We start from the raw sequence: 24224 nt of genomic DNA, 5'->3' as shown, positions 1-24224 counted from the left end.
CTCGCCCAAGCTAAAAACCGTCCAAGAAAACTGTTTGAGTTAGTCAGAACACAATCCAAAGAGCAACCCCAGACAATCAGCTCCATGGACGTTACTCCTTCCTGCGAAGACTTCTCTGCCTTCTTTATCCAAAAAACTGAGAGAATAAGAAGCGATCTCCTCAATGACGCTATCCTGTACTCCAACACCCGACACACAGCAGTGCCTCAACCTAAGAACAATGCTACTTGGTCATCCTTTGACACTTACTCCGTAGAAGAAATTGGCAGACTGCTCAGCGCCTTGAAACCTTCCAATCACCTCTCTGACCCCCTTCCTGCTAACGCTGTAAAAGACTTTTCCCCCTGGCTTCTCCCACTCTGGTCTAAGATTATCAATAGCTCTCTTCAACAAGGATCCATCCCCAACGCCCTCAAAGTAGGGCAAGTCACACCGCTACTAAAAAAACCAACAGCAGACCCCACTGATCTAAACAATTACCGACCTATTACAAACATTCCCACTCTCGCTAAACTGTTGGAAAAATGCGTACAACTACAATTGACTAAACACATAGATAAGTTTGATCTCCTAAACGCTCATCAGTCAGGCTTCCGAGCAGGGCACAGTACCGAAACTGCCATGACTCACATAGTGGACGATGCCCTCCAAATCCTAGACCAAAACGATACCTGTCTCCTCATCCTTCTGGATCTCTCCTCAGCATTCGATACAGTTAAACATGAGAACTTACTCGAACTGTTAAACACAAGAATGGGCATATCTGGGACTGTTCTAAAGTGGTTCACCTCATTTCTACACAACCGGACACAAAGAATCAAAAGCAACAACCTGCTGTCCTCTCCGGTACCTGTATCGCTAGGCGTCCCTCAAGGATCCTCCCTCTCCCCAACACTGTTCAACCTAGTTATGGAACCTCTCACTACGTTGTTACAGGCTTCTAATGTGCACTTTCACATGTATGCCGACGACACCCAACTTTATCTCAAAATACAATCTCCCAAGGACATCATGCTGCTGAACACCACGATCAGAAACACCCAATCCTGGCTTGCTGAGAATCACCTCAAACTCAATGCTCTGAACACCGAGTTCCTCCTGATCTCACCTCCCGCTAAAATATCCACGGCTCAAACATGGCTTAAGCAATTAACGGCTCTAAATGTACAGCCCATCGTAGTAGACTCAGCAAAATCTTTAGGCATAACACTTGACACCAATCTCAACATGCAGCAGCACATCAGCAAGGCAACCAAAGGAGCGAACTTCCAAATCAATACCCTGAGAAAACTTAAACCTTTCCTTCCTGCCAAAGACTTCCAAACTGCAGTTCAATCTATAGTCATCCCGCACATAGAATACGGGAGCACCGCCCTCTGCGGGCTCCCCCTAACTACAACGGCACCCCTAAGAGCGTCCCTTAACGCCGCAGCGAGACTAGTCACAGGCTCAAAAAAACACTCGCATATCTCCCCGGACTTTAAATCACTGAACTGGCTACCTTTTGAAGCCGGAATTCAACTGAAAATCGCATGCATGACACACAAGGCTGTGCATCTGAATTCACCCGCCTACCTCACTCAAAAGTTGACAATTTCGGGTGGCTCCCGAACTACTAGAAGCACAAACAATCTTTTGCTGAAACCTCGAAGATTTCGGAAGGAAAAAACGTATAAACGCTCCTTTTCAGGAATGGCACCCAGGATCTGGAACTCACTCCCTCCTGAAACAAGGCTCATCTCCTCCAACACAATCTTTAAGAAAGAAGTTAAAGCGATCCTCATGGCAAAATACACATGACCTATTACTCCGTATCACTCATAAATCTGCTCCGTAAGGCCTGCCCGACCTTGGCCTATTGTACCACCCGTATTATCGAATTACGTAATTGTATACGCTCACTCTTTGTATTTTGTTATAATGTTCGATGCACCTGGTTGATTATGTATATTGTTATAGTGTTGACGCACCTGGTTGACTTTGCACACTTTACCCTCTCCACCTCAACAATCTTTACATCCCTTCTACTGTCGCACCTGTGGGACTATACATCCTGCACACACCCACCTCAACTTGGCCCACCTTTAAACTCTAAATACTCTAAACACGCTTAAGCAAGTATATGCTCCTTGGTATCGCACTTTATGCTATTGACGCAATTGTTTGTCTACTCTCAGTGTACCTACACTACCACACCTGTAACCTACCTCATGTCCTTTGACCTACCTATGTAACTAGCACCTTGTACCCAACTACCTCATATATTACTTTGTATATACGCTTTATTACTTTGTATTTTTACTCTGTATTTTTCCTGTAAAGCGCTCTGATATCTGCAAAGATCTTGTTCGCGCTGTATAAAACTCTCAAAATAAATAAAATAAATAAAAATAAAATTGTTGTCCCACCGTTCCACACGGGCATGACTCGATCTCAAGGAAGCGCCTATGTGCCCACCTCTGCGTCAGTGATGAGTGCTCCAGATACGCCTATGTTCGTGGAGAAGCTGGAAGACCCGGTTCATGAGATCGCTTTGGACAGATCTGTTCTACACGTGAGTGACTTGCCGGCGCACTTATCTATTCGGCAGCTGGGGAAACAACGTCGATCTATGGTTTGGACTGCCCCGGCGGCGTTTCGGCGCTTACCGGAAGGTGTAACTCTCTCTCCCTGGCTGGTGAGACTGTTCGGACTGGAGGATGTTTTCGGAGTCAATACTGGCACAGACGGATTTCCGCCATGCATATTCGGCTGGGTTTTGGTGGCTGAAGTCCCATGGAGTAACAACATTGCCCGGTCCGCCCGGATCACTCGGACCCTCCACGCTGCTCTGTATGCCGATTGATAAGTGGACGTATGTTGGTACTACTGATAGAAAAGGCCAGGGGCGAAACCGTCTATGACGAGGTGGACCTTATTGTTGGCTGACGGTGATTTGGGGGACACTCAGCGGGGATGATATTGATTGTGCTATCGGTGATTACTGTTTTCCGTGGCTATTCTGATCTTGCTTTTAGGATGTTTACTGCGCGCGGTGGTGGAGAGGAGGCTGGGTGGCTAGATCGTTGGCCCTTCCCCACATTTTTTTTCATTTTTACGTTTTCTTCTTTTTTTATATTTCGGGTCTCTTATTTAGGGTGACAGGCACGCTGCTGGGGGGGGGGATAGGCCGTAGCCTTTTGCAGGGGTGCAGGGTGGGGGGTAGGGGGGTGGGGTTTGTTACTCTGTCCTTTCTTTGTTTCTATGGCCCTTTGTCTTTCTTCCTTTTTGGTGTCGTCGTTTTTCATGTTTCCTACAGTATGTTTCGTTCTGAGGGGTGGGGTGCAGCTCGCTATGACACGTGTTTGTTTTTACACTTATCCTGACTCGTATGCCTTACCCCCAATACTTCAAACGTATTTGCACTATTTGCGGATTTCCTGCTTCATGCTTGCTATTGTAGGACCATGTCTGACTGTATGGCATTGATTTTGAGTTTTTCTTTATTATAAAATGAACCTTCTGGACTCCTGAATCTTGCACGGTACGCTAGAATGCACGTTATATCCTGGACACTTATTAGACCCCGATTTTCGGGCTGCTGTATTTCTCTATATTGATTTGCTGTACTTACGATTTGACTAGCGGCCGGCCGAGGTGGTTGTAGGCCCATGCTTGTATTTACTTGAAGTAACAATAAAGGTTCGTAAAAATAAAATAAAAAAATAAAATAAAATTATCAGGAAGATTCAGTCATTTCTTACTTTTCAATGAAGACCTTTATGGCTGCTGGGGTCTGTGCCAGATTGGACTATGCCAACAGTATTCATCTTGGCCTGCATTAAATTGACATTAAGTGACGCAGCCAGTTCAAAATGCAGCAGCCAGGTAGTTTTTCAGAATTCCTACACGAATCTCTCCATATTTGAAGAACCTGCACTGGCTACCAACTTAACTGTTTTCTGAAGGATTGACTCCCCTAAAAGGAATCTTCGTGATGCATCTATGAATATATTGGCGGTGCATAGATTTAAGAAAACTAAAGCAGAGGGGCACCCTATCAAATAAAATGTGCCTGATTACGGATTTGATCCCATTCAGAAAGGCATTAGAGACATCACTTTCAAAGCAGGCTTTTGGTTAAAAAACATAATTTTTCCTCTCTCTGTTGCTAATTCGCGAACTGCCAAGATACCTTCGGAAGAATAACAACACAAAACACAGCCTAACCTATTCAAGGGAAGGCCTGCTGGCAGCCTATACCAATCTCTCTAGACCTAGAAAGAAGTTTGAGCGAATGAAGGCATTGAGTCAATTGCACTGCTGACATGAGAAGCAAATGGCTGCAGCTGCATGGCATTAAATGCATGGTCCTGAAATAAGCTTTCAGATTTTCTTTCCACAGAGACGTAAAACACATCCTGCGGCTACTCGCTTGGGTGGACACCCTACTTTCCGAGAGGATATTAAGCGCACAGCTAAATTTCCAAAAGCAGATCTCTGTCCAACATATGGAGGAGGCCATATACACAATCTCATTTTCTTTTTTTGTTCTGCTTCCGGATCAAATAAGCACGGACAAAGCCAAATTGGTCTCACTTTTAATAGGCATATGCATAACTGTTGAATTTCCTGTGTGGTTCCGCCTATTCTACTGCATCTGCAGGAGCCTTCACAGTGAACTACACAATTCAAACTCAGTTGCCTGGCAGAAATAGGCATTGTCTGCATCATGATTTATGGGTTCTATACATTTTGAGAGGACCCAGCACAGATAGTTTGGCTCCTCTCCATGAACTTCCCAATCCTCTTCAATGTATAAATTAACCCTTTGACTGTTATATCCATTATTCTGGCTTCTTGCTCTCCACTACTGCATTGCGCTCGTACTCGCTGTACAATTGCTTTTTAATACTACCCGTTTTTGTCTTTTTGTTTAATTATAATTTGGATGCACAGTTTCACCCTCGTTTTTAAAATCCCTCGCTGCACTGCCGCATTTAAATTGTGACACTCACCGCTACTTAGCGGGCTGGACCCTCGCGCTCAGAAATCGGTGGGCGCCATCTTGGGTGGGTGGTAGGGAAAGGCGGAAACGCTCTGCGCTCTAGCAGTCAGGTGGACTGGCCAGAGGCAGTTTGGGGCTCCTACTACTTAAGGGGCTAAGGTAAGAGCATTCCTTCTTGCTCTCCACTACTGCATTGCGCTCGTACTCGCTGTACATTTGCTTTTTAATACTACCCGTTTTTGTCTTTTTGTTTAATTATAATTTGGATGCACAGTTTCTCCCTCGTTTTTAAAATCCCTCGCTGCACTGCCGCATTGCTGCATTGCTGCATTTAAATTGTGACACTCACCGCTACTTAGCGGGCTGGACCCTCGCGCTCAGAAATCGGTGGGCGCCATCTTGGGTGGGTGGTAGGGAAAGGCGGAAACGCTCTGCGCTCTAGCAGTCAGGTGGACTGGCTATAGCCCTATATTTACTAGTGCTCATGGCGCGCAGCGTGTGTGCGCAGCGTGATCGCCGCAGCCACGCCAGAGTCCAGCCCGTCTGCGCCCGTCCGCGCTGAGGACGGGCTGGACGGCTGGACTCTAGGTCAGGATAAGGTAGGCCATCACTTATTGAAATATTCTTTACAGAATGTTATACGTCTTAAACCTCCAGTTGCAACATGTTTTCATAGGAGTACTCCTGAAGACCTCCTTCTACCCATGGGATGTGGGTGTTTTCAGGTGGGCTCGGGGGGTCTCAACCCAGCCCTTCCCTCGCCTTCTCGGGAACCGTGCTCTTCGTTGGGAGCTAGTGAGCTGAGCGAAAATTGCTTTCTCATTAACGCCCGCTCACTTATTAAAAACAATATGGTTTTTAAGGAGCTCGTATTAGAGAAAAACCCCTCATGGGTCTTTGTTACGGAAACATGGGCTAAAGATTCATCTGGTCCAGATCTTGTTGAAGCGGTCCCTGATGGGTAATGCTTAGCACGGCAGGACAGAATAGGCCATGTTGGTGGTGGGCTGGCTATCCTGTATAAAGACAGGTTCCAATGTCACATCATGCCTGTCTCTGACCCTAAGGATGTTGTCCAAGTGCTATATTTCTCACTGTCTGACTCCTCTAATCCCCCATTTAACGGGATTTCGGTCTATCGTCCTCCGGGTCCTAGAGTAGACTTTGGCCTGAAACTGCTTCATGTTTTGGAACCTTATTTTGGCCGTGAAAATCTCACTATTCTGGGCGATTTTAATTTTCACTTAGAACTGCTGGAGGCTCACGACACCCTCGCCCTGCTGGAAGCTATGTCAGCTTGTGGTCTCACCCAATTGGTGAAAGGACCCACCCACCGAGCGGGGCATACGCTCGATGGGATTTTTTCTAATGATCAGAGGCTGACAGTAACGGATCCCTTCCCTCTGTCTTGGTCGGATCACCTGGCCGTTCCCTTCAATCTGGCCCACTTGAGCCAGGATACCTCTAGAAAAGTTCCGAGTACGATTGAAGTACGTAGGAATCTTAAAAACATCAGGGAAAATTCTTTCGATCCGTGGATTCCCAGTTTGTCCTCAACCCAGGAGATGGATCTCCCTTTGGCGTTGTCACAATATGAATACATGAGGGGTAGCGAGTGCACACCTTCTCTTCTTCTGTTATAATTACTGGCTTTAAACTACCTTATTGATTGTATGCGTGCATAACAGCGCTGTGCACGTCCTGCACAGCTGATCCAAAATAGCTCCAAACAACGGGTGACCTCTTCACACCGTGCTGCTGCACTGCTGTAGATGAGGGTACTGACCTCACAACATCAACCTGATTCACCCATATTAAACCATGTAATCCACAGTAATCTCCATTGGTCCATAATATTAATCCATAGTTCATCCATTTTTTATAGTACTCACTCTGGTGACAGCACAAATGATAAAGAATGTTTTCATTTTATTTCGCATTTTCAAATGTCATTTGTTGCCATAAGCTTGAACAAAGACATGTGCTTGTAACATTCCAAAGTCCGGTGTTATTAAAACAACCCAATGCATTTCGAACAAAAGTTCTTCGTCAGGGGTACTGTAAGTAAGTCAGAAAAAACCACATGAATAAACAATATTCTGTACTCGATGTTACATAAACACCACTAAAAGTGACATCACCTTTTAACCCTCCACGCCCAACTGAAACCCCTTATGTGCGTGCTTCATAAACAAAAACCTCAAGTAAACGTTAATTTCCCCAACATTCTCTTGCTTTTCATTCCACCCACCGTATTAACTGTCTGTGACAACCTCCCTTTCTATTAACCCGTCTAAACAGCCTTACACTCTTTACCTCGTTTCACCAAACCAGCAGTTTGTTTCTCAGTTTGCTTGCAAAGTAACGGCTCATTTCCCGTCGTCGTGTCTTTCTTAAACCCACCCTTCGCACATTAGCCCAATCAGTACCCAATTAGACTAGCCACGTAACCCGCCCTGTGTCGTAATTTAAAAAAGAATCATAATCCAGTGCCTACCATTCCCACAGTGCACCACCCTTGATGCCAAAAAACAATAAGCGTTCCTCTACTTCAATAGCGTATCTGATCTTACACAAACATGAAATCATGATAAACGTGAGAAAAGTCCTCAGTGTTCATAGAAAAGTATAAGATAAATAAATCATTCAGATTCAATAATGAAAATGTACGGATATATCATGTTGTCAAAACTGAATAACACCTCCGTAGGTCCATCTATGTTGTTATGCTTTCGTGCTGTCATTATTCAAAGTGATTCTTTTACTTTAGTTCATCCATTCGTTCTCTTGTGGGGTGCAACTTCGCGGTTGGACGTAAAATAGCAAAGCAAATACATGAGGGGTAGCGAGTGCACACCTTCTCTTCTTCTGTTATAATTACTGGCTTTAAACTACCTTATTGATTGTATGCGTGCATAACAGCGCTGTGCACGTCCTGCACAGCTGATCCAAAATAGCTCCAAACAACGGGTGACCTCTTCACACCGTGCTGCTGCACTGCTGTAGATGAGGGTACTGACCTCACAACATCAACCTGATTCACCCATATTAAACCATGTAATCCACAGTAATCTCCATTGGTCCATAATATTAATCCATAGTTCATCTATTTTTTATAGTACTCACTCTGGTGACAGCACAAATGATAAAGAATGTTTTCATTTTATTTCGCATTTTCAAATGTCATTTGTTGCCATAAGCTTGAACAAAGACATGTGCTTGTAACATTCCATAGTCCGGTGTTATTAAAACAACCCAATGCATTTCGAACAAAAGTTCTTCGTCAGGGGTACTGTAAGTAAGTCAGAAAAAACCACATGAATAAACAATATTCTGTACTCGATGTTACATAAACACCACTAAAAGTGACATCACCTTTTAACCCTCCACGCCCAACTGAAACCCCTTATGTGCGTGCTTCATAAACAAAAACCTCAAGTAAATGTTAATTTCCCCAACATTCTCTTGCTTTTCATTCCACCCACCGTATTAACTGTCTGTGACAACCTTACGCTCTTTACCTCGTTCCACCAAACCAGCAGTTTGTTTCTCAGTTTGCTTGCAAAGTAACGGCTCATTTCCCGTCGTCGTGTCTTTCTTAAACCCACCCTTCGCACATTAGCCCACATTTCTGACTTACTTACAGTACCCCTGACGAAGAACTTTTGTTCGAAATGCATTGGGTTGTTTTAATAACACCGGACTATGGAATGTTACAAGCACATGTCTTTGTTCAAGCTTATGGCAACAAATGACATTTGAAAATGCGAAATAAAATGAAAACTTTATCATTTGTGCTGTCACCAGAGTGAGTACTATAAAAATGGATGAACTATGGATTAATATTATGGACCAATGGAGATTACTGTGGATTACATGGTTTAATATGGGTGAATCAGGTTGATGTTGTGAGGTCAGTACCCTCATCTACAGCAGTGCAGCAGCACGGTGTGAAGAGGTCACCCGTTGTTTGGAGCTATTTTGGATCAGCTGTGCAGGACGTGCACAGCGCTGTTATGCACGCATACAATCAATAAGGTAGTTTAAAGCCAGTAATTATAACAGAATTAGAGAAGGTGTGCACTCGCTACCCCTCATGTATTTGCTTTGCTATTTTACGTCCAACCGCGAAGCTGCACCCCACAAGAGAACGAATGGATGAACTAAAGTAAAAGAATCACTTTGAATAATGACAGCACGAAAGCATAACAACATAGATGGACCTACGGAGGTGTTATTCAGTTTTGACAACATGATATATCCGTACATTTTCATTATTGAATCTGAATGATTTATTTATCTTATACTTTTCTATGAACACTGAGGACTTTGCTCACGTTTATCATGATTTCATGTTTGTGTAAGATCAGATACGCTATTGAAGTAGAGGAACGCTTATTGTTTTTTGGCATCAAGGGTGGTGCACTGTGGGAATGGTAGGCACTGGATTATGATTCTTTTTTAAATTACGACACAGGGCGGGTTACGTGGCTAGTCTAATTGGGTACTGATTGGGCTAATGTGCGAAGGGTGGGTTTAAGAAAGACACGACAACGGGAAATGAGCCGTTACTTTGCAAGCAAACTGAGAAACAAACTGCTGGTTTGGTGGAACGAGGTAAAGAGCGTAAGGCTGTTTAGACGGGTTAATAGAAAGGGAGGTTGTCACAGACAGTTAATACGGTGGGTGGAATGAAAAGCAAGAGAATGTTGGGGAAATTAACGTTTACTTGAGGTTTTTGTTTATGAAGCACGCACATAAGGGGTTTCAGTTGGGCGTGGAGGGTTAAAAGGTGATGTCACTTTTAGTGGTGTTTATGTAACATCGAGTACAGAATATTGTTTATTCATGTGGTTTTTTCTGACTTACTTACAGTACCCCTGACGAAGAACTTTTGTTCGAAATGCATTGGGTTGTTTTAATAACACCGGACTATGGAATGTTACAAGCACATGTCTTTGCTCAAGCTTATGGCAACAAATGACATTTGAAAATGCGAAATAAAATGAACATTCTTTATCATTTGTGCTGTCACCAGAGTGAGTACTATAAAAAATGGATGAACTATGGATTAATATTATGGACCAATGGAGATTACTGTGGATTACATGGTTTAATATGGGTGAATCAGGTTGATGTTGTGAGGTCAGTACCCTCATCTACTGCAGTGCAGCAGCACGGTGTGAAGTTGTCACAATATGAAAAGATCCTCATAGAGGCATTGGATGAACTGGCCCCTGCTCGGTCCTGCTATTCAGCCAGGAAAAGACCTTCAGCTCCTTGGTTCTCTGAACATCTAAGACTCCTTAGACAGGAAGTAAGGAGACAGGAGCGTCTATGGCATGCTAGCTGGGACCAAAGGGATAGGGAAGCCCACAAGACCCTGTTAAAAAGATACAAGCTGGAAGTGACTAGGACCAAACAAGAATATTTTACGGCCCTCACAGCTTCACTTTCGTCTCCTAAAGAGCTCTTCAGGATTGTGGACTCTCTTACATCCCTCCAGGTCCCCGACCCTGTTATTGCATCTCAGGAACTCTGCAATGGCATAGCCTTCTTCTTTCAGTCCAAAATATCGGACATCTATACTGCTTTGGAGTCGCAGAGATCATCTAGTGCTTAGCCCCCGGTTCCCGTTGTTTTGGACGCTACTTCTGTAGAGCTACCCCGGGCCGGATGTCTGGAATCCTTCCCTCCTCTTTCTCTACAAGATCTAGAGACTCTGCTTAATAAAACTAAATCTGGCACTCCGCTTGACGCCTGTCCTCTAAAGATCCTGAAGCAGTGTAGAGAATCCCTCTTACCCCCTTTGGTTGACATCATGAATAGGGTGATGAGGGAGGGCACTTTTCCTCAGCAGTGGAAAAATGCTGTTGTAAAACCACTGCTTAAGAAACCCTCCCTTGATCCTGGGGTATTAAAAAACTTTCGCCCCATCTCACTGCTCCCGGCTCCCGCGAAGATGTTAGAAGCTCATTTAAATAAACACCTTGCTGCCTTCGTGGAGAGTTCGGGTTGTCTGGATCCTTCCCAGCATGGGTTTAGGAGGGAACATAGCACCGAGTCTGCCCTCACCTTGGTGCTTGACTCTATCCGCACGTGTGTGGATGGGGGTCAGACTTCCCTCCTAATCCTTCTAGACCTCACGGCTGCCTTCGATACCCTTTCCCCCCTAGTCCGAACATCTCGACTGGGTGAGATTGGGGTTCAGGGGGCGGCCCTGGGCCTCCTCTCCTCTTTTCTCGATCACAGAGAGCAAAGGGTAATGCTGGGTAAGTTCCTATCTCCATCCCTGTCTGTGCAATGTGGGGTCCCTCAGGGGTCGGCGCTCAGCTCCACCCTTTTTAACATTTATGTGACCCTCCTTGCCAGACTTATTAGATCTTTTGGGATGGAGGTAGTTTCCTATGCGGATGACACCCAGATCCTCGTCTCTCTCTCCCAGTCAGTTACGTCGACTGCCTCCAATTTTAGATCCTGTATGGAGGCAGTCGGCCAGTGGATGATTTACAATTCACTGAAACTGAACGGGGAGAAGACTGAGGTGATGGTGTTTGGAGGAAAGGAAGAGATCTGGTCAGTGGAGTGGTGGCCAGACTCACTGGGTGCCTGCCCTGATCCTACTTCTCTAGCTAAGAATCTTGGGGACATGATTGATCCCACCCTTGGTATGTGCCAACAGGTCAACAGGACGGTATCAACCTGTTGGGGTATCATCCACATACTAAGGAAAATCAAGCACTATCTCTCCTTGCAGGCAAGAAAGCAACTTGCGGTTGCTCTCCTGGGCTCCCGCCTGGACTATTGCAATGCGCTGTATGCAGGACTGAATAAAAGTCAGCTGCAGCGCTTGCAGATAGTCCAGAATGCAGCAGCCAGATTTGTCCTCGATCTTCCCCGACGCGCCTCTGCCACATCGGCTAGGAAGCAACTTCATTGGCTTCCGATGGAGGATCGGATTGTCTATAAAACCATGTGTATGGTCTATAAGGCTCTGGCTAAAAGTAGCCCTACGGGCATTGGATCCATTCTGTCTCACTATAATCCTGGCAGGAACCTCCGCTCCTCAAACAGACTTCTTCTCTGTGTTCCGCGTATTCGGAAAACTAGATGGGGTGGGAAGGCTTTTTCTTATTTGGCCCCAAAGTGGTGGAACGCTCTCCCACTTGAACTAAGGTCTCTCTCCTCCCTACAATCATTTAGATCTGCCCTGAAGACCCATCTCTTTGTACGCGCGTACTTGTAGTTGTGCCCCGCATTTTGATCTTTTTGGTAGGCGCCTTGATACCTCCGGGTTTAGTTTGCGCGGTAGAAATTGCATAATAAAAAAATAAAAAAAATGGCAGGCAGATCATACCTCTATTGAAGGAGTGTTAGAGGTGGGTGGAAGATATTGGGTATGGTGCATGGGACTTACTATGTGGTGTCTGCACTACACGTTTAACTCAGAGCAAACAAACATCTTCATAGCAGGTGGCATCAATGAAGTGAAATTTTACATTTTATCCAAAACAGGTTGTTGCCTCTCACTCATCGCCTTCTTGCTATACTGTGCTAAAAACGAAGGTGTTCATTTGACTCTGATTTATTTGGCTCCCATTATCCAACTGGGGGCGCAGGTTTGTTTTTTCTACCACAGCTCAAGAAATGTCTTTCTTTTTTTACCTCTCAATTCAGAGTTGCCTGTGACTTGATTACGTCATTCACAATATAAGGGATAAACATTCCCAGCTCCACATTCCCTTTAACCCCTTGGGCGCGGCCGCGATTCTGCGCCTGTGCGGCACATTCCGATCGCGGGTGCGGTCATGGCGGCCGGGAGCCGTCATCAGCACACGAGCACTGTGTGCCATGACGGCTCCCGGCCGTCATCAGCATGGAAGGGGTTAAGAAGAGAGTGAGGTGTCTATTGTCAATTGCAGTTAAAAAAAAAATTCCAGTTAAGAGTTAATAAAGCTGCTATATTAACATCAACAGTTACTTTATTTTAAGCAACTGACATTGTGAACACTATGAAAAGATTAATCTCTCAATACACATCTAGACACGTTCATTTTCTGCCTGCTTGCAGTTTGTTTGCATTTACATGTGAGAAATGAAAGGAAGGCATGTGGAATTTTCTAAGCAAAAGGGAAAATGGATCGGGCTTTTGAGGATGTGTAGGGAAGATAATTCAAGAGCTTGGTGGCTCAACACAAAACTATTACTTAGGCGGACATAATTTGAGTAGGATGAACCCGAGGCTGGTATTTGATTTCCTAAAAGTTTAGAAAACAAATTTTAATGAAAGACCATAAGCAGCCTATATTCATTTGTAAGATTTGTAACTGCTAAAACAAAATAGAAACAAGTCACCCCAGACCAGGTTTAGAGCAAGATATCTAGCAGACAGAAGAAAAGGTCTTTGTAAAGTCTTCCATTTACATAAACTCAACGGCCTTCAGTCTTATCTATCAGCCTTATCAGCCTTATCAATCAACCTTCTAGATGAAGTCTGGAAGGGGCGCAGCTCTATCACTAGCACGTATATGTGTAGCTTATTATTACTCCGTCTGTGAGTTGCATATTCAAGCTATCATCAGACTTCCACTTGAGCACTAGAGCTGTCAGGACATTTTATTCATTTTTAAATACAACTTTGGATGCTCCTACAGTCATGCTCTCACTTTGTTAGTCAACATAAGGAACAAACACTTAATATGAAATGATGCCAAACAAGTCTGAGACAGTCTCTAAAGTCTATAAAAAGCGCAACTGCAATAAACTGGCAGTGCAGGATGCTCACTGAAACATCAATGCACGTGGTTCAGTGGGGGACCACAGATCTACAACACCTTTTACATGAAAAATAATTTCCCTTCAAAACCCAGGAGCAAAGTTAGATATTTAAATTTCAAGCTTAAGTGGGAACGAGAAACATCTTTCAGACAATTATGCCTCCACGATGAACAGTTATAGTTTGCATTCCCTGAAAAGCAGAGGAAGTCAAATCTTGTTGGAAGGCCACAAGTTACACTAATAAAAGCACTCTAAGTGGAGACCAGTTCTTATAATGGCTAAACACCCCCCCCCCCCCCTCCGACCACGTTATTCTCCAGGCATACCGTGTTCTAAAGTAAGAATTTCACAGTGCAACAGATTCCAACAAGTAATACTATTCCTTTCGATTTTCATAGTAGAGTGGAGCTTGGAAACCTAACTTCAACATCCATTTGAGTAAAACCATCAACAAATACATCTTCATTTAACTTGACCACATAAATGGCAACAGAGAACGACAGAACGAAAGACGTTCATGCCCGAAAGCATGAATCTGATGATCAAATAACCAAAAAACATGCCATTTATTATCAACACACTGAAAGCAGATATACCTGCACCACGGTAGGGTTATCGCCTGATCCAATCAGGTAGCGAGGGTTACTCCAGATCAATTCGGAGAAGGTAATCTGATCCCCCTTTTCCACAGCTTTCCGAAGCTTAGCAGTGAGGTCCTGTGTTCGGGGACTTTTGAAACTGTTTGCTCTTTCTTTGTTAACCGATTCTGCCTCCGGGGAGGACAGAACGTCTGCAAGACAAAATTATCACTTGATATAACAGCAACTACTTACAACGCCACTGTCCGTAGTCCCACTAAACACAAAGAATAAGTGCCTTGTTTTGTAGCACATCCTGTGCTCTTCAATAGGGAAATGCTGTAACAATCATTGTAGGGAAATTTCTGAAGATGTGGGCATCCCATGAAGAATGTACGTTGTGTTTAGACTACGTTTAAGCTGTATTTTCTTCAAAGCACGTCTGACTTTCTGCATTAAAAGCATGAATTACAAAGTGTTGGCATTTGGTTAGTGCATAATTTCTGGCAGGTCTACCCACCTTTTCCGTTACATTTCACCACATAATTCTCCCCTGAACATTAAGGGCCCTCATCCATCTTTAACCATTTATGTTCTTCCTGATTCGTGCTACGTCTAAAGCCACAACTCCCCTGAGGCTTCCACCTAATCCACCATTACGTTGGGGGTCTTATCTTACAATTGTGATCCTTAAAGGGGTCTGTTCTTGCCTTGCATCAATGGTTTCTTCTTCTACACCCTCACCTTAGATCTTTTCATTTTCCAGTCATCTTGCGATCATTACTTGCTGCCTGTGAGCTGCCCTACCCTTCCTTTTGGTTGTTCTACTTGGGCGTTTCTGGTGTGTCAGGCGATGCAGTTGAAAAGAATAGAGTCCAGTAAAATGAGGCTCTGCTTAAAATGCGGCCCTGGTCTGCCAAAATGTTAACCAGACACATACAGACATTAATAGGACTCGTGTTTTTCTACAAAAGTGACAGAAACAGAATACAGAATTACAAAGACATCAAGATTTTTTAGGAGGGGAAGTGGGGGGCCAAGTGATGCAATTGCAGAATTATGGCAAACTGGTTTTATATTAGAATTTTGGCACCTTAAGTGCCAATTTAACTTACTTTTGGCACGACTCACCTCTATTAAAAACTGGCCCCAGTTTAACAGGTGATGACGCCAGACAGCCCTTGCTTGGTGATGGGTAGTAATCACATAACCCTTTAGCAAACTTCTCTGCATCTTCTCTGGAAGTGAAAACCTTGAACCGCGAACCCTTCATCGTCTTTACAGCCTGCATGGCTTCTTTCTTGTCCACATACACGTGCACTCCATCTAATTGAATGAAAAAAAACTATATTACTAGCATTTTCAAGAGCAAACATTCTTCCATTGCTACAGTACCACAAGGAGACCACAGTTCAACACAATATATCACAAATGATGCTCTGTTGAGGCTTTTATGGTAAAGAAAGGGGGAAAAAGGGTCTCCAAAAAGGGATTGTACAAAAAAAAAAAATATTCCTTAGTGTTTAACACTTTCAATTTCTGGTACAAATACCACTCAAATAACTAGGTTTTCACAGCATACATGCAAAAACCTGCCATGCATTGCTTAATAATATAATTAATGTCTGTTGGGAATAGTTTCCTAGAAAACGAGGGTTTGTTTTTAGCAGATGAACGCTAGCTTGACGCATAATGCAAATCCTCATAGGCTGCTGCAGAAAGTCTGGGGACTTGTAGAGCAGCAAGCGTTGGAAAATTATTCAGCAACACCTTGTTGTCCTATGTCCTCAATTGTCAAGAGGAGTATTTAAGGAACAAATGAGCAGAATCCACAGAAGCCCTCGACACCTTATAGCTGTATGTAAAAAACATAGAAAGCACCAAGTAAACAATAATGAAGAGAAACTTTTGGTTCTAAAAAGTAACAGGAGCTGCTGCAGAAAAGGACCAACATTAAGGAATACATCATAATGCAATGTTCATTTTCAAACATTTTCATCCATTAATAAGTGTTCACTTAGTAATAAACTGATTAGTACCGGTATGTAGTTAATTCAAAGCGCTACAGGAACAGATGTCTTTCATATTAAACATAAGGCTCGAAAGAACAATGGTCTTTAGAGACTCATCAGCAATGCAGTACTTTTTGCTTGCATTTGTGAACAAATCAAAAGGTGCTTGTTACATGAAACGTGGAAAGAGTAAATGTGGTGCGTTGACCCCACAAACATTCAAATGCACCATTTACAGAGTACACGCAAATTCTCTACAGCAGGTATATTAATCCACTGTGTTGTCTTACCATCTTTTCCACCTTTATATGCTGAATTATCATCACAATATGGTAGGGATATTAGATCACCTCATGGACAATTGTTTTGCATGATGGAATTGTTGGTGGGGGGACGGAGAAAAGGAGATTGTTGGATAGTCATGAACTTTCCTCCACATGGCTCAAAATACTGCCACCTTCAGCCAACCAAATGTGCTATTGGGGCAGTATTTGTGTTCCCGGTTTTGACAGCATAGGTGTCAAACAGACCTATTGCTAACAACATACAGAGTAGGCTTTAGATCAGCCCCCTTCAAACAGCGGCTTCTCTTCAATTAGCCTCTTGCAGCCACGTTATCAATCACATTTTGGGTCCAAACAATGGAGTATATTAAATGCTGTTTGAGTGCATCCTTCTACCTCCACTCCAGTGCGTGCATTAAATTGCACGAGGGGCCACTTAACAACTACATCACACTCTGCTGGCTCACTCCAATCTTGCTCTAAGTTGCCAAAATTCTGGTTATCACATTATACCTAGCCCTACTGGCTTTGCTAATGCTTGTTTAATCTTTACATCATTTGAATGACTTGTGGAACAAGTCCTGGTCCGCAAACAGTGAGCTTCTGGTGAAATATGTGCCATTAAAAAGTAGTACACTGGAGCAACAGGATAGTATATAATAAATTAGTTAATGTTGAGTTATGTTACTGAGGTCTTTATCCCTGAACAGTGACTTTGTGACAGTGTACACAGCGATGTCCTTATTCCCTCAGCAGGCGGCAAGCGCAACTACACTGCTACGGCATACTGAAGGCAATGGGCACTACATGGTCAGCCTTACTTATGTATCGTTTAGCTTTAGCTTACATTTTCTCATTAGGGATGTCTCTGCTGTTTGTGTTACAGACCTGCGTAAACCAAGAACAAGACGCAAGACCTGTTAAAGGCACCGACTGCTACTAATGCATAGCCCAATTATTCAATTTGCCCATTATTCTAACTATGGAAAAAAAGAAGAATCTACAATGGATTAATGTAATAGGAGTTCACTTTTCCTGGTTTCCTACCACGTGAACTTATTGTTGCCCTCTGAGAATGAATTATTAAAGTCTGAGACTAATGCTTTGAGGGTTTGCTGTGACTTTAGGAACACTGTGTGCAATGCCTACATCTAGCGAACATTGCATCAGGAAGCTGAATATAGTAGTCAACCCTCTAGAGGTTTTTAACCATGGTTACAGCTTTTAAAAGTGCGGCTATAATTGGAACATTAAGCAGAGGGCAAAAAGGGCTTGGTAAAAGAAGTAATTTTGCCTATACTATAATTATTTTGAATACGTACAATCACCATTCTGGACAATAAAGTGAGCAACTCCAAAACAGTCATATCAAGGAGATTCAAACATGTTAACTACTGTACTGAGTAGGTAAAAATAAATGCATTTGGCTCGGCATATAAACATAATCGTGATGTAAAAAGAATGCCCTGGAGATCTAGAACTGCAGAATTATAGTTAGTGGCAGGAAGCTACACACGAGCATACCACAGAACATAAATAAAGGCATACTTTCAGCTCATATTGCAGTTGATAATGGGCTTGAAAAGTGTTGGCTTTCGGTTTATCATTTTCTCTTTATATTAAATTTACCCTTTAGTGTCAAATCAGCTCATTATTATTACATCATTTAAACTGATGCTTCCAATTTTAGTGGATTATTTGCAAATGGCTTGGCCATTCTACGCTTGTCTCCAATAGGTCCCCGACAAAAATGACTGCTTTAGAAAAGTACTGCATTGACAACAATTTGGAGATTGATATCAATAAAACAGAGGTGATGGCATGTGACAAGAAAGACATCAATGGTGTCTGAATAATCACTAAATTAGAGAAAATTAAGTAAACTTGCATCCTTATATGGAGTTAATTTTTTCAAACACTTCACAGTGGTCAGAGACATGGGGTAGCATTGAAAACAATGTTTGCTGTGACACTGATTGCTTTATGCATTTTAATTCAATGCACAGTCATACAGGCCATCCTCTTATTAACGCAATTTCCAAGAAATTCATACAAATGGTTTTTTATACCTCTGAAGTCCAAGTTCCGAGTGGTGAACTGAAGTTAAAAATTATTTAGAAGTGAAATATCATCTCTATAAAAACAATATATCAAATGCATTACCCTCCAACAACCCAGCCTTCTCTCCTATTTCTCATAGGACTTTAAACTTGTCTTTAATCACCTAAAGAGCTCTGCTGCCTTTGGGCTACGTTAGCTCTAAAGAAATACCATATAAACTTGTATTCTTAAACCTCTAATTTTACCAAAAGCAACTATGATTCGGCTTTAGATTTCGGACGCAGGTCTGTTCTTTAAATGTACTGTATCGGAGACGAACCTTTAATATTTTGTCAAATATTCAGAAAACACAGAAGTAAAATAAATAGTTAAACTATTTCTTGGATGCGATCATTAACTTATTTGATAAAACGTTTTCGAATTGGGTTGCCTCAATAACTGAACCTATAGTTTTGGAAAGCAATTCTTTCTTGAGTTTAAATCTAACTGCTGTCATTTTTAAGAGCATGCTGGATGGCAGAGAGTAAATTTATTGGTGGGAAACATTTGATAACACGCTGTACAGTGCCCATGGTCTCAAATGACATTTACCCGACAGTTATCCCTACTGGTCACAGTTTCTGGATCAAAAGCTCCAGAACGCCCCATTAAGACAACGCGCTGGGATTAACCCAGGCTGACAACTTAAAGTAGTTATGGCACATATCAAGGAGAATGAGAAAAACTTTGCCTTATGTGGAGGATTGTAAATCGACTCAAGTGAATACTTTATTGGATTGTCTGTGATTCTATGCGCTGCAGATGTTTTTGACCATTGTTTTTTAACCACATTAGTGGTAAGGCAATTCCTCCTCTATGCTGCAGGACCTAGATTCCCATTGCTCATGACGAGCTCAGCTCGTCATGAGCACAGGAGCAGTGTACTGCATAACGAGCTGAGCTCGTCATGAGCATGGAAGGGGTTAAAACAGAATAGCAAACAAAGCTCTCAGGAAATCGAGTAATAACCCAAATTCCAAATGTGGAAACTGCTGCTGCTGTGTGTGAATTTTCATGACAATTACCTATAAAGCCCAAGTTTTAGGTGGACTGTGAATGCTAGGATTGTTTTTTTTCTGGGATTTTATAACTACAAAATTAATAACAATAAAATATTAACATTTAATTATTTAGGGGGTGCAATTAAAATGCGCTGGGCAGATACTTTACAAAATACACTTCAAAGAGAAAGGGGACATTAAAACTGTGTAGAATTTGAAAGTAGAGAAAAGAGGCGGGTGTGAGATAACCAAAAGTAAGGAAAATAAACAGGCAATAACAGACTATCAAGAAATAACTACATACGGTGTAAATATAGTTATTGACGAAAATTCTTATAATCAATGCTTCAATAGTTCAATACATTACCATTTCTAGCCAGAATATCATCAAATACTGGACAGACTCCATAATAAAGAGAAGCCTCTGGAAGTGGTGCCTGGACACACTGCTGTGTTTTTTCCACCTTGGCAGAACTCTCCTTGTTTTTAAAAACCTCCTCCTCTGGTGGGTTGAGACCCACACTGTACCCAAAATCCCCATCTTCAGAGAAGTCTGCTGCCCTGGTCGGCCAGTCTTGGTAAAGTGGAGTTGGCAAACACTGCTGGCCATCAGGCTGATTACAACTTGATGGTCCATTGGATGATGACATTCGCATAGACACCGACTGCTCAGTCCCAACACCTTGGAGCTCCAATATCTCCCGAGCCAATTTCTTCTCAAAAATGAATCTTGTGGTGCTTGTGATGGGTCCACATTTTAGTCCAGCAGTCACGATTTCCTCACGGAGTTGATCTGGATTTAACTGTTGAAGCCGAGTCAGAATGACATCCATTGTTTGCTTCACTGATAAGAGTGAAAATAAAACAAAACATTAGCACCTGAAGACTAAGAGTGCTTAATTTGTCAGAAAGTGCATTTAAAGAACATTGCCCTAAAGAATGTGTTACTAATTATTTTATCTGAAAATACAGCAACGTTAACACATGGGAATATTACACAGAATTCAAGTAATTGAAAAGTGGTAACATTAGAATAAACTTGAAGCAAGTTACTTTTTAAAAAATCTTATCTACTGCACGTTAGCAACTCCAACGCTGGCAAAAACATTTACAGCACATAAAACTGGACAGACCCCCCGAAGTAACTTTAAAACCTTTTTTCACGGAGTCAATTTAATCTGGCATCAGTGGTTGTCTGAAAAAGACTTCGGTACCAACGTTTCAATATCTGTATTCAATTACACTACTTTAATTCTTGACTTTGCATTTATGATACATTACGTAAAAGGGAAATCTGGACAATATAGAACAGTTTTTTGTTTTATCATGGAAGAAGAAAAACATATAGGAAACAAAAATGTTTCTATTTAAGATCCAGGATGCTCATGAGGACACCATGGAAGTACAACATATAAACAAGAAGAGATCTTAAGAGTCCATAGCTGCCTGAAGATGTCAAAGTAGCAGACAACTGAAAAGGTAAATAGCTTGACCTGAGCAGCAAAAGTGAGTTGTAGAGTGACCTTTTTAAAGTTATAACTGCAAGCATTTCAGGTGTCTTAACAGTCCAAGTTTAAAGCATGATCCTTTACTGCCTCGCTGTGTGAATTCTGACGTGTACCATGACAATGGAGATACATACGGTGACAGCACACATACTTGCATCTTCTGATAACCGATGCAGTCATACAATGAGTTCACATGATTATATTTTAACAAAGGGGTGCAGGTTATGGTGATAAAGAAGCTTTTAAAGTGTCATTCACTATAACGTAACCTTATCAATGATGATTCTGTCAAACCATTCCTCCCTCGATGATCACATTTTAAACTGAGCGTGATTCTTGGGTCCAAAACCCCACTTGGTCTCATTACTTGGGAACAAAACAATAGCAATCTTAATGTTCAATAAAACCAGCTGCTTAAGGGGTTATATTATGCGGTGTGGGTTTTGAAAAGGTCATGATTACCAATAAAGGTGACTTGGAGCTTAGTAGACAGAATGCACTGTACAGAGCAGACAGAATTACTAGTACAGCTGGTTTTTCAGGAGCTTACAAAAAGGGAGACGCAGAGTCTGAGGGAGCAAATGAAGAGGAAGAGAGTGCCACGGTTTGCTTCCCAGGCTTGTATGGCAGAACCCAGGTATGGTCAGCAGTCTGGATGATCTATCTAAAAGTCAGAGGGATTGTAGGGTATGAATTTACTATAGACAGCTGGGACTCTGAAAGCCTTGAAGAACAAGTATAGCAATTTGAACATAATTCACTTTTTGATGGGCAGCCAGTGCAATGCGTTCAAAGCCACTGTGCTGAATAATAATCAGAAAAGGATAGAGAAAGTCTGGCCGCTGCATTTCGGAGTTGCTGCAAACTGAAGGAGATCGAGTACAGAGCGCCTAGAAGAGTGACCTGCAGTAATCCAGTCAACTCAGTATGGCCATCTGAACTACTACTAAGCGAGAGTAACAAGGGAGAAAGGTGAGTTTTTCACAGCAGTCTGAATAATAATAAGTAGGTGGAGGCGAGTATGTTCACCTGGGCAGTTACAGAGAGGTTATGATAAAAGAAAAGTCCCAGATTTTAAACCAGAGTGGCATGTGTGGGACACAGAGGTTGTGACCAAACAGTGAGCACACGCAGTAACCAAAGATTCAGCATACGGTGATTTGGTAATCCAAGACTAGGAATCAACATGATTTACATCTTGTCTGTGTTCATTTTGAGGAGGGTTGTGTGTCATCCACTTTGTGAGTTGTATCACACAGTCCTTACATTTGGGGGAACCTTGCTGGACTGTTTCATGAAGAGAAAAGAATGTGGGTGTCATCAGCACAGCTTCAGGGTTTGAGTCAAATGAAGTGGATGAGCGATGCTAACTGACATATTAAAGATAGTGGGGCTATGTGTGCCAGAGTGTAAAAATCCTTCTGAAATGGTAGCCTGAGAACAGTGTAGTGACCATCCAAAAAATGTTGTGCTGAAGCACCGACTTTGGCAGGCTTAAGCTGTCAGATCATTTTAAGAGAACAAACTTGGGGGTTAAGTGGTCGTCAAGACCAGAGGCGCTCACCAACATTCCACCAGGAGGGACCATCAGCAAGGAGGTAGGGTCTATGCATTCATAGCAAAATGGCAGAGGGTGAGAGTATGACTGTTACAGTATAACGTGTTGACAATTTATTATAGTGAATGGCCGGAAACAGACCTATATTCTGGGTGCATAAGGTGGAACCAATTTCCCAGATTCTAATGGTTCGAGTACATGGATGTTTGACCCCTTAGTAACAGGTGTGTGGATATACTCAGCCTTCCATCCTTTTGAGATGGATAAAATGAGCAATAATAAATCATCTTGTAAAGCGATATGGTTACACCAACTGGCATCTCTCCACGCTGGGCTAAGAAACAACTAGAACTAGGCAGTGAGAGAAAGCAAGTAAAAGCCCCACACTAAGTGTGTGCAAACAGACAGGTTTTCAGTTTTTTCCTGAATAGAGATTCTGAAGGTTCCATTCTTAGAAAGTCTGCCATGGAATTCTACAGATTTGCGGCGAGAAGGCGGAGATGGGAAGCAACAAACATCAGTTATCTTGTCAACAGCACTACAAGAGCTCTTGGGGGCATCATGAGCTTTATTTACAAACAGGTTAATAGCTATATTCTGCCTGCTTCCAAGGGCTCTCGATAGAGGCCTCTAAAAATCATAGACATGTTACTAGACCTGCAGGTGTATTAACTTGACTCGACTTGACTTTGTGGAGAAGTGTGGCTCACTGGTTACAAGCGGCAGTCCCTGATGCAGAGGTCTGGCCCGGGACCAGGGTTCAATTCCCAACGCGGCAGGGTCTTGGGCTCAATGTCCGCGGACTCGATAATTCTCGCCTCGGTGCCTACTCTAATCATGGGTCCCACTCTGCAACTCTGGGCAATAGCTTGCTTAATCTCCACAACGGCCCCAATAGCGCTGGGATGCATGGCTTCACCTTGGGGGTGCCCAGTAGGGAGCATCTCACAGGGAAAGCCAGGAAGGGTTCCACAGCGGTATACAGCGCTAGGATGCCCCGAGATGGGGCGGCAGTGCGCTTTACAAGTATACCTAACTACCTACCTAACTGGAAAATACTTGACCCATAAACTGGTCTTATTATGTCATCCTAGGTAAATATTAAATTTTTCAGAGCCACCTTTTTCTTTATTTTCGTATATAAAAGTCCCTTCAAATATGTGAGTTCAGCATTCCTGCAATACAAAACAAGCATTGGAAATGCAATAGGTCTCGCATCGTTAGAGTTAGTGCTTTTAGAATTGTTTATGGGTTTTTGTTGTAAATCTTTAGCATTTTTGTTTCCTGTAGCCAATGGTAAAGAATTACAAATAAAAAAAGCCATAAACATTCGAAAAGGTTCGTCTTTTTTTATTTATTTTTTTAAATGAAGTGTATGCTTGTTTGTGTGTGATGTGTTATTGAACGCAAATATAACT

The 24224-nt window shown here is 42.6% G+C and overlaps 1 protein-coding gene across 1 annotated transcript in view; it reads right to left on the bottom strand.

Moving 5' to 3' along the window:
- Positions 1-24224, bottom strand: part of ANKLE2 (ankyrin repeat and LEM domain containing 2) — a 104297-nt gene that overhangs the window by 66228 nt on the left and 13845 nt on the right. Inside the window, exons 2-4 of the mRNA XM_078667914.1 lie at positions 20108-20584; positions 15475-15669; positions 14362-14555 (exon numbers count right to left, since the gene is read on the bottom strand). Coding sequence (XP_078524040.1) covers positions 14362-14555; positions 15475-15669; positions 20108-20584 — 866 coding nt within the window. The remainder of the gene's footprint in view (positions 1-14361; positions 14556-15474; positions 15670-20107; positions 20585-24224) is intronic.

Source organism: Lissotriton helveticus, chromosome 11 (assembly GCF_964261635.1).
Source record: "Lissotriton helveticus chromosome 11, aLisHel1.1, whole genome shotgun sequence".
NCBI classification, from domain to species: domain Eukaryota; kingdom Metazoa; phylum Chordata; class Amphibia; order Caudata; family Salamandridae; genus Lissotriton; species Lissotriton helveticus.
Note: the sequence above shows the minus strand (reverse complement) of the source record. Positions and strands in the feature narration are given on the sequence as shown.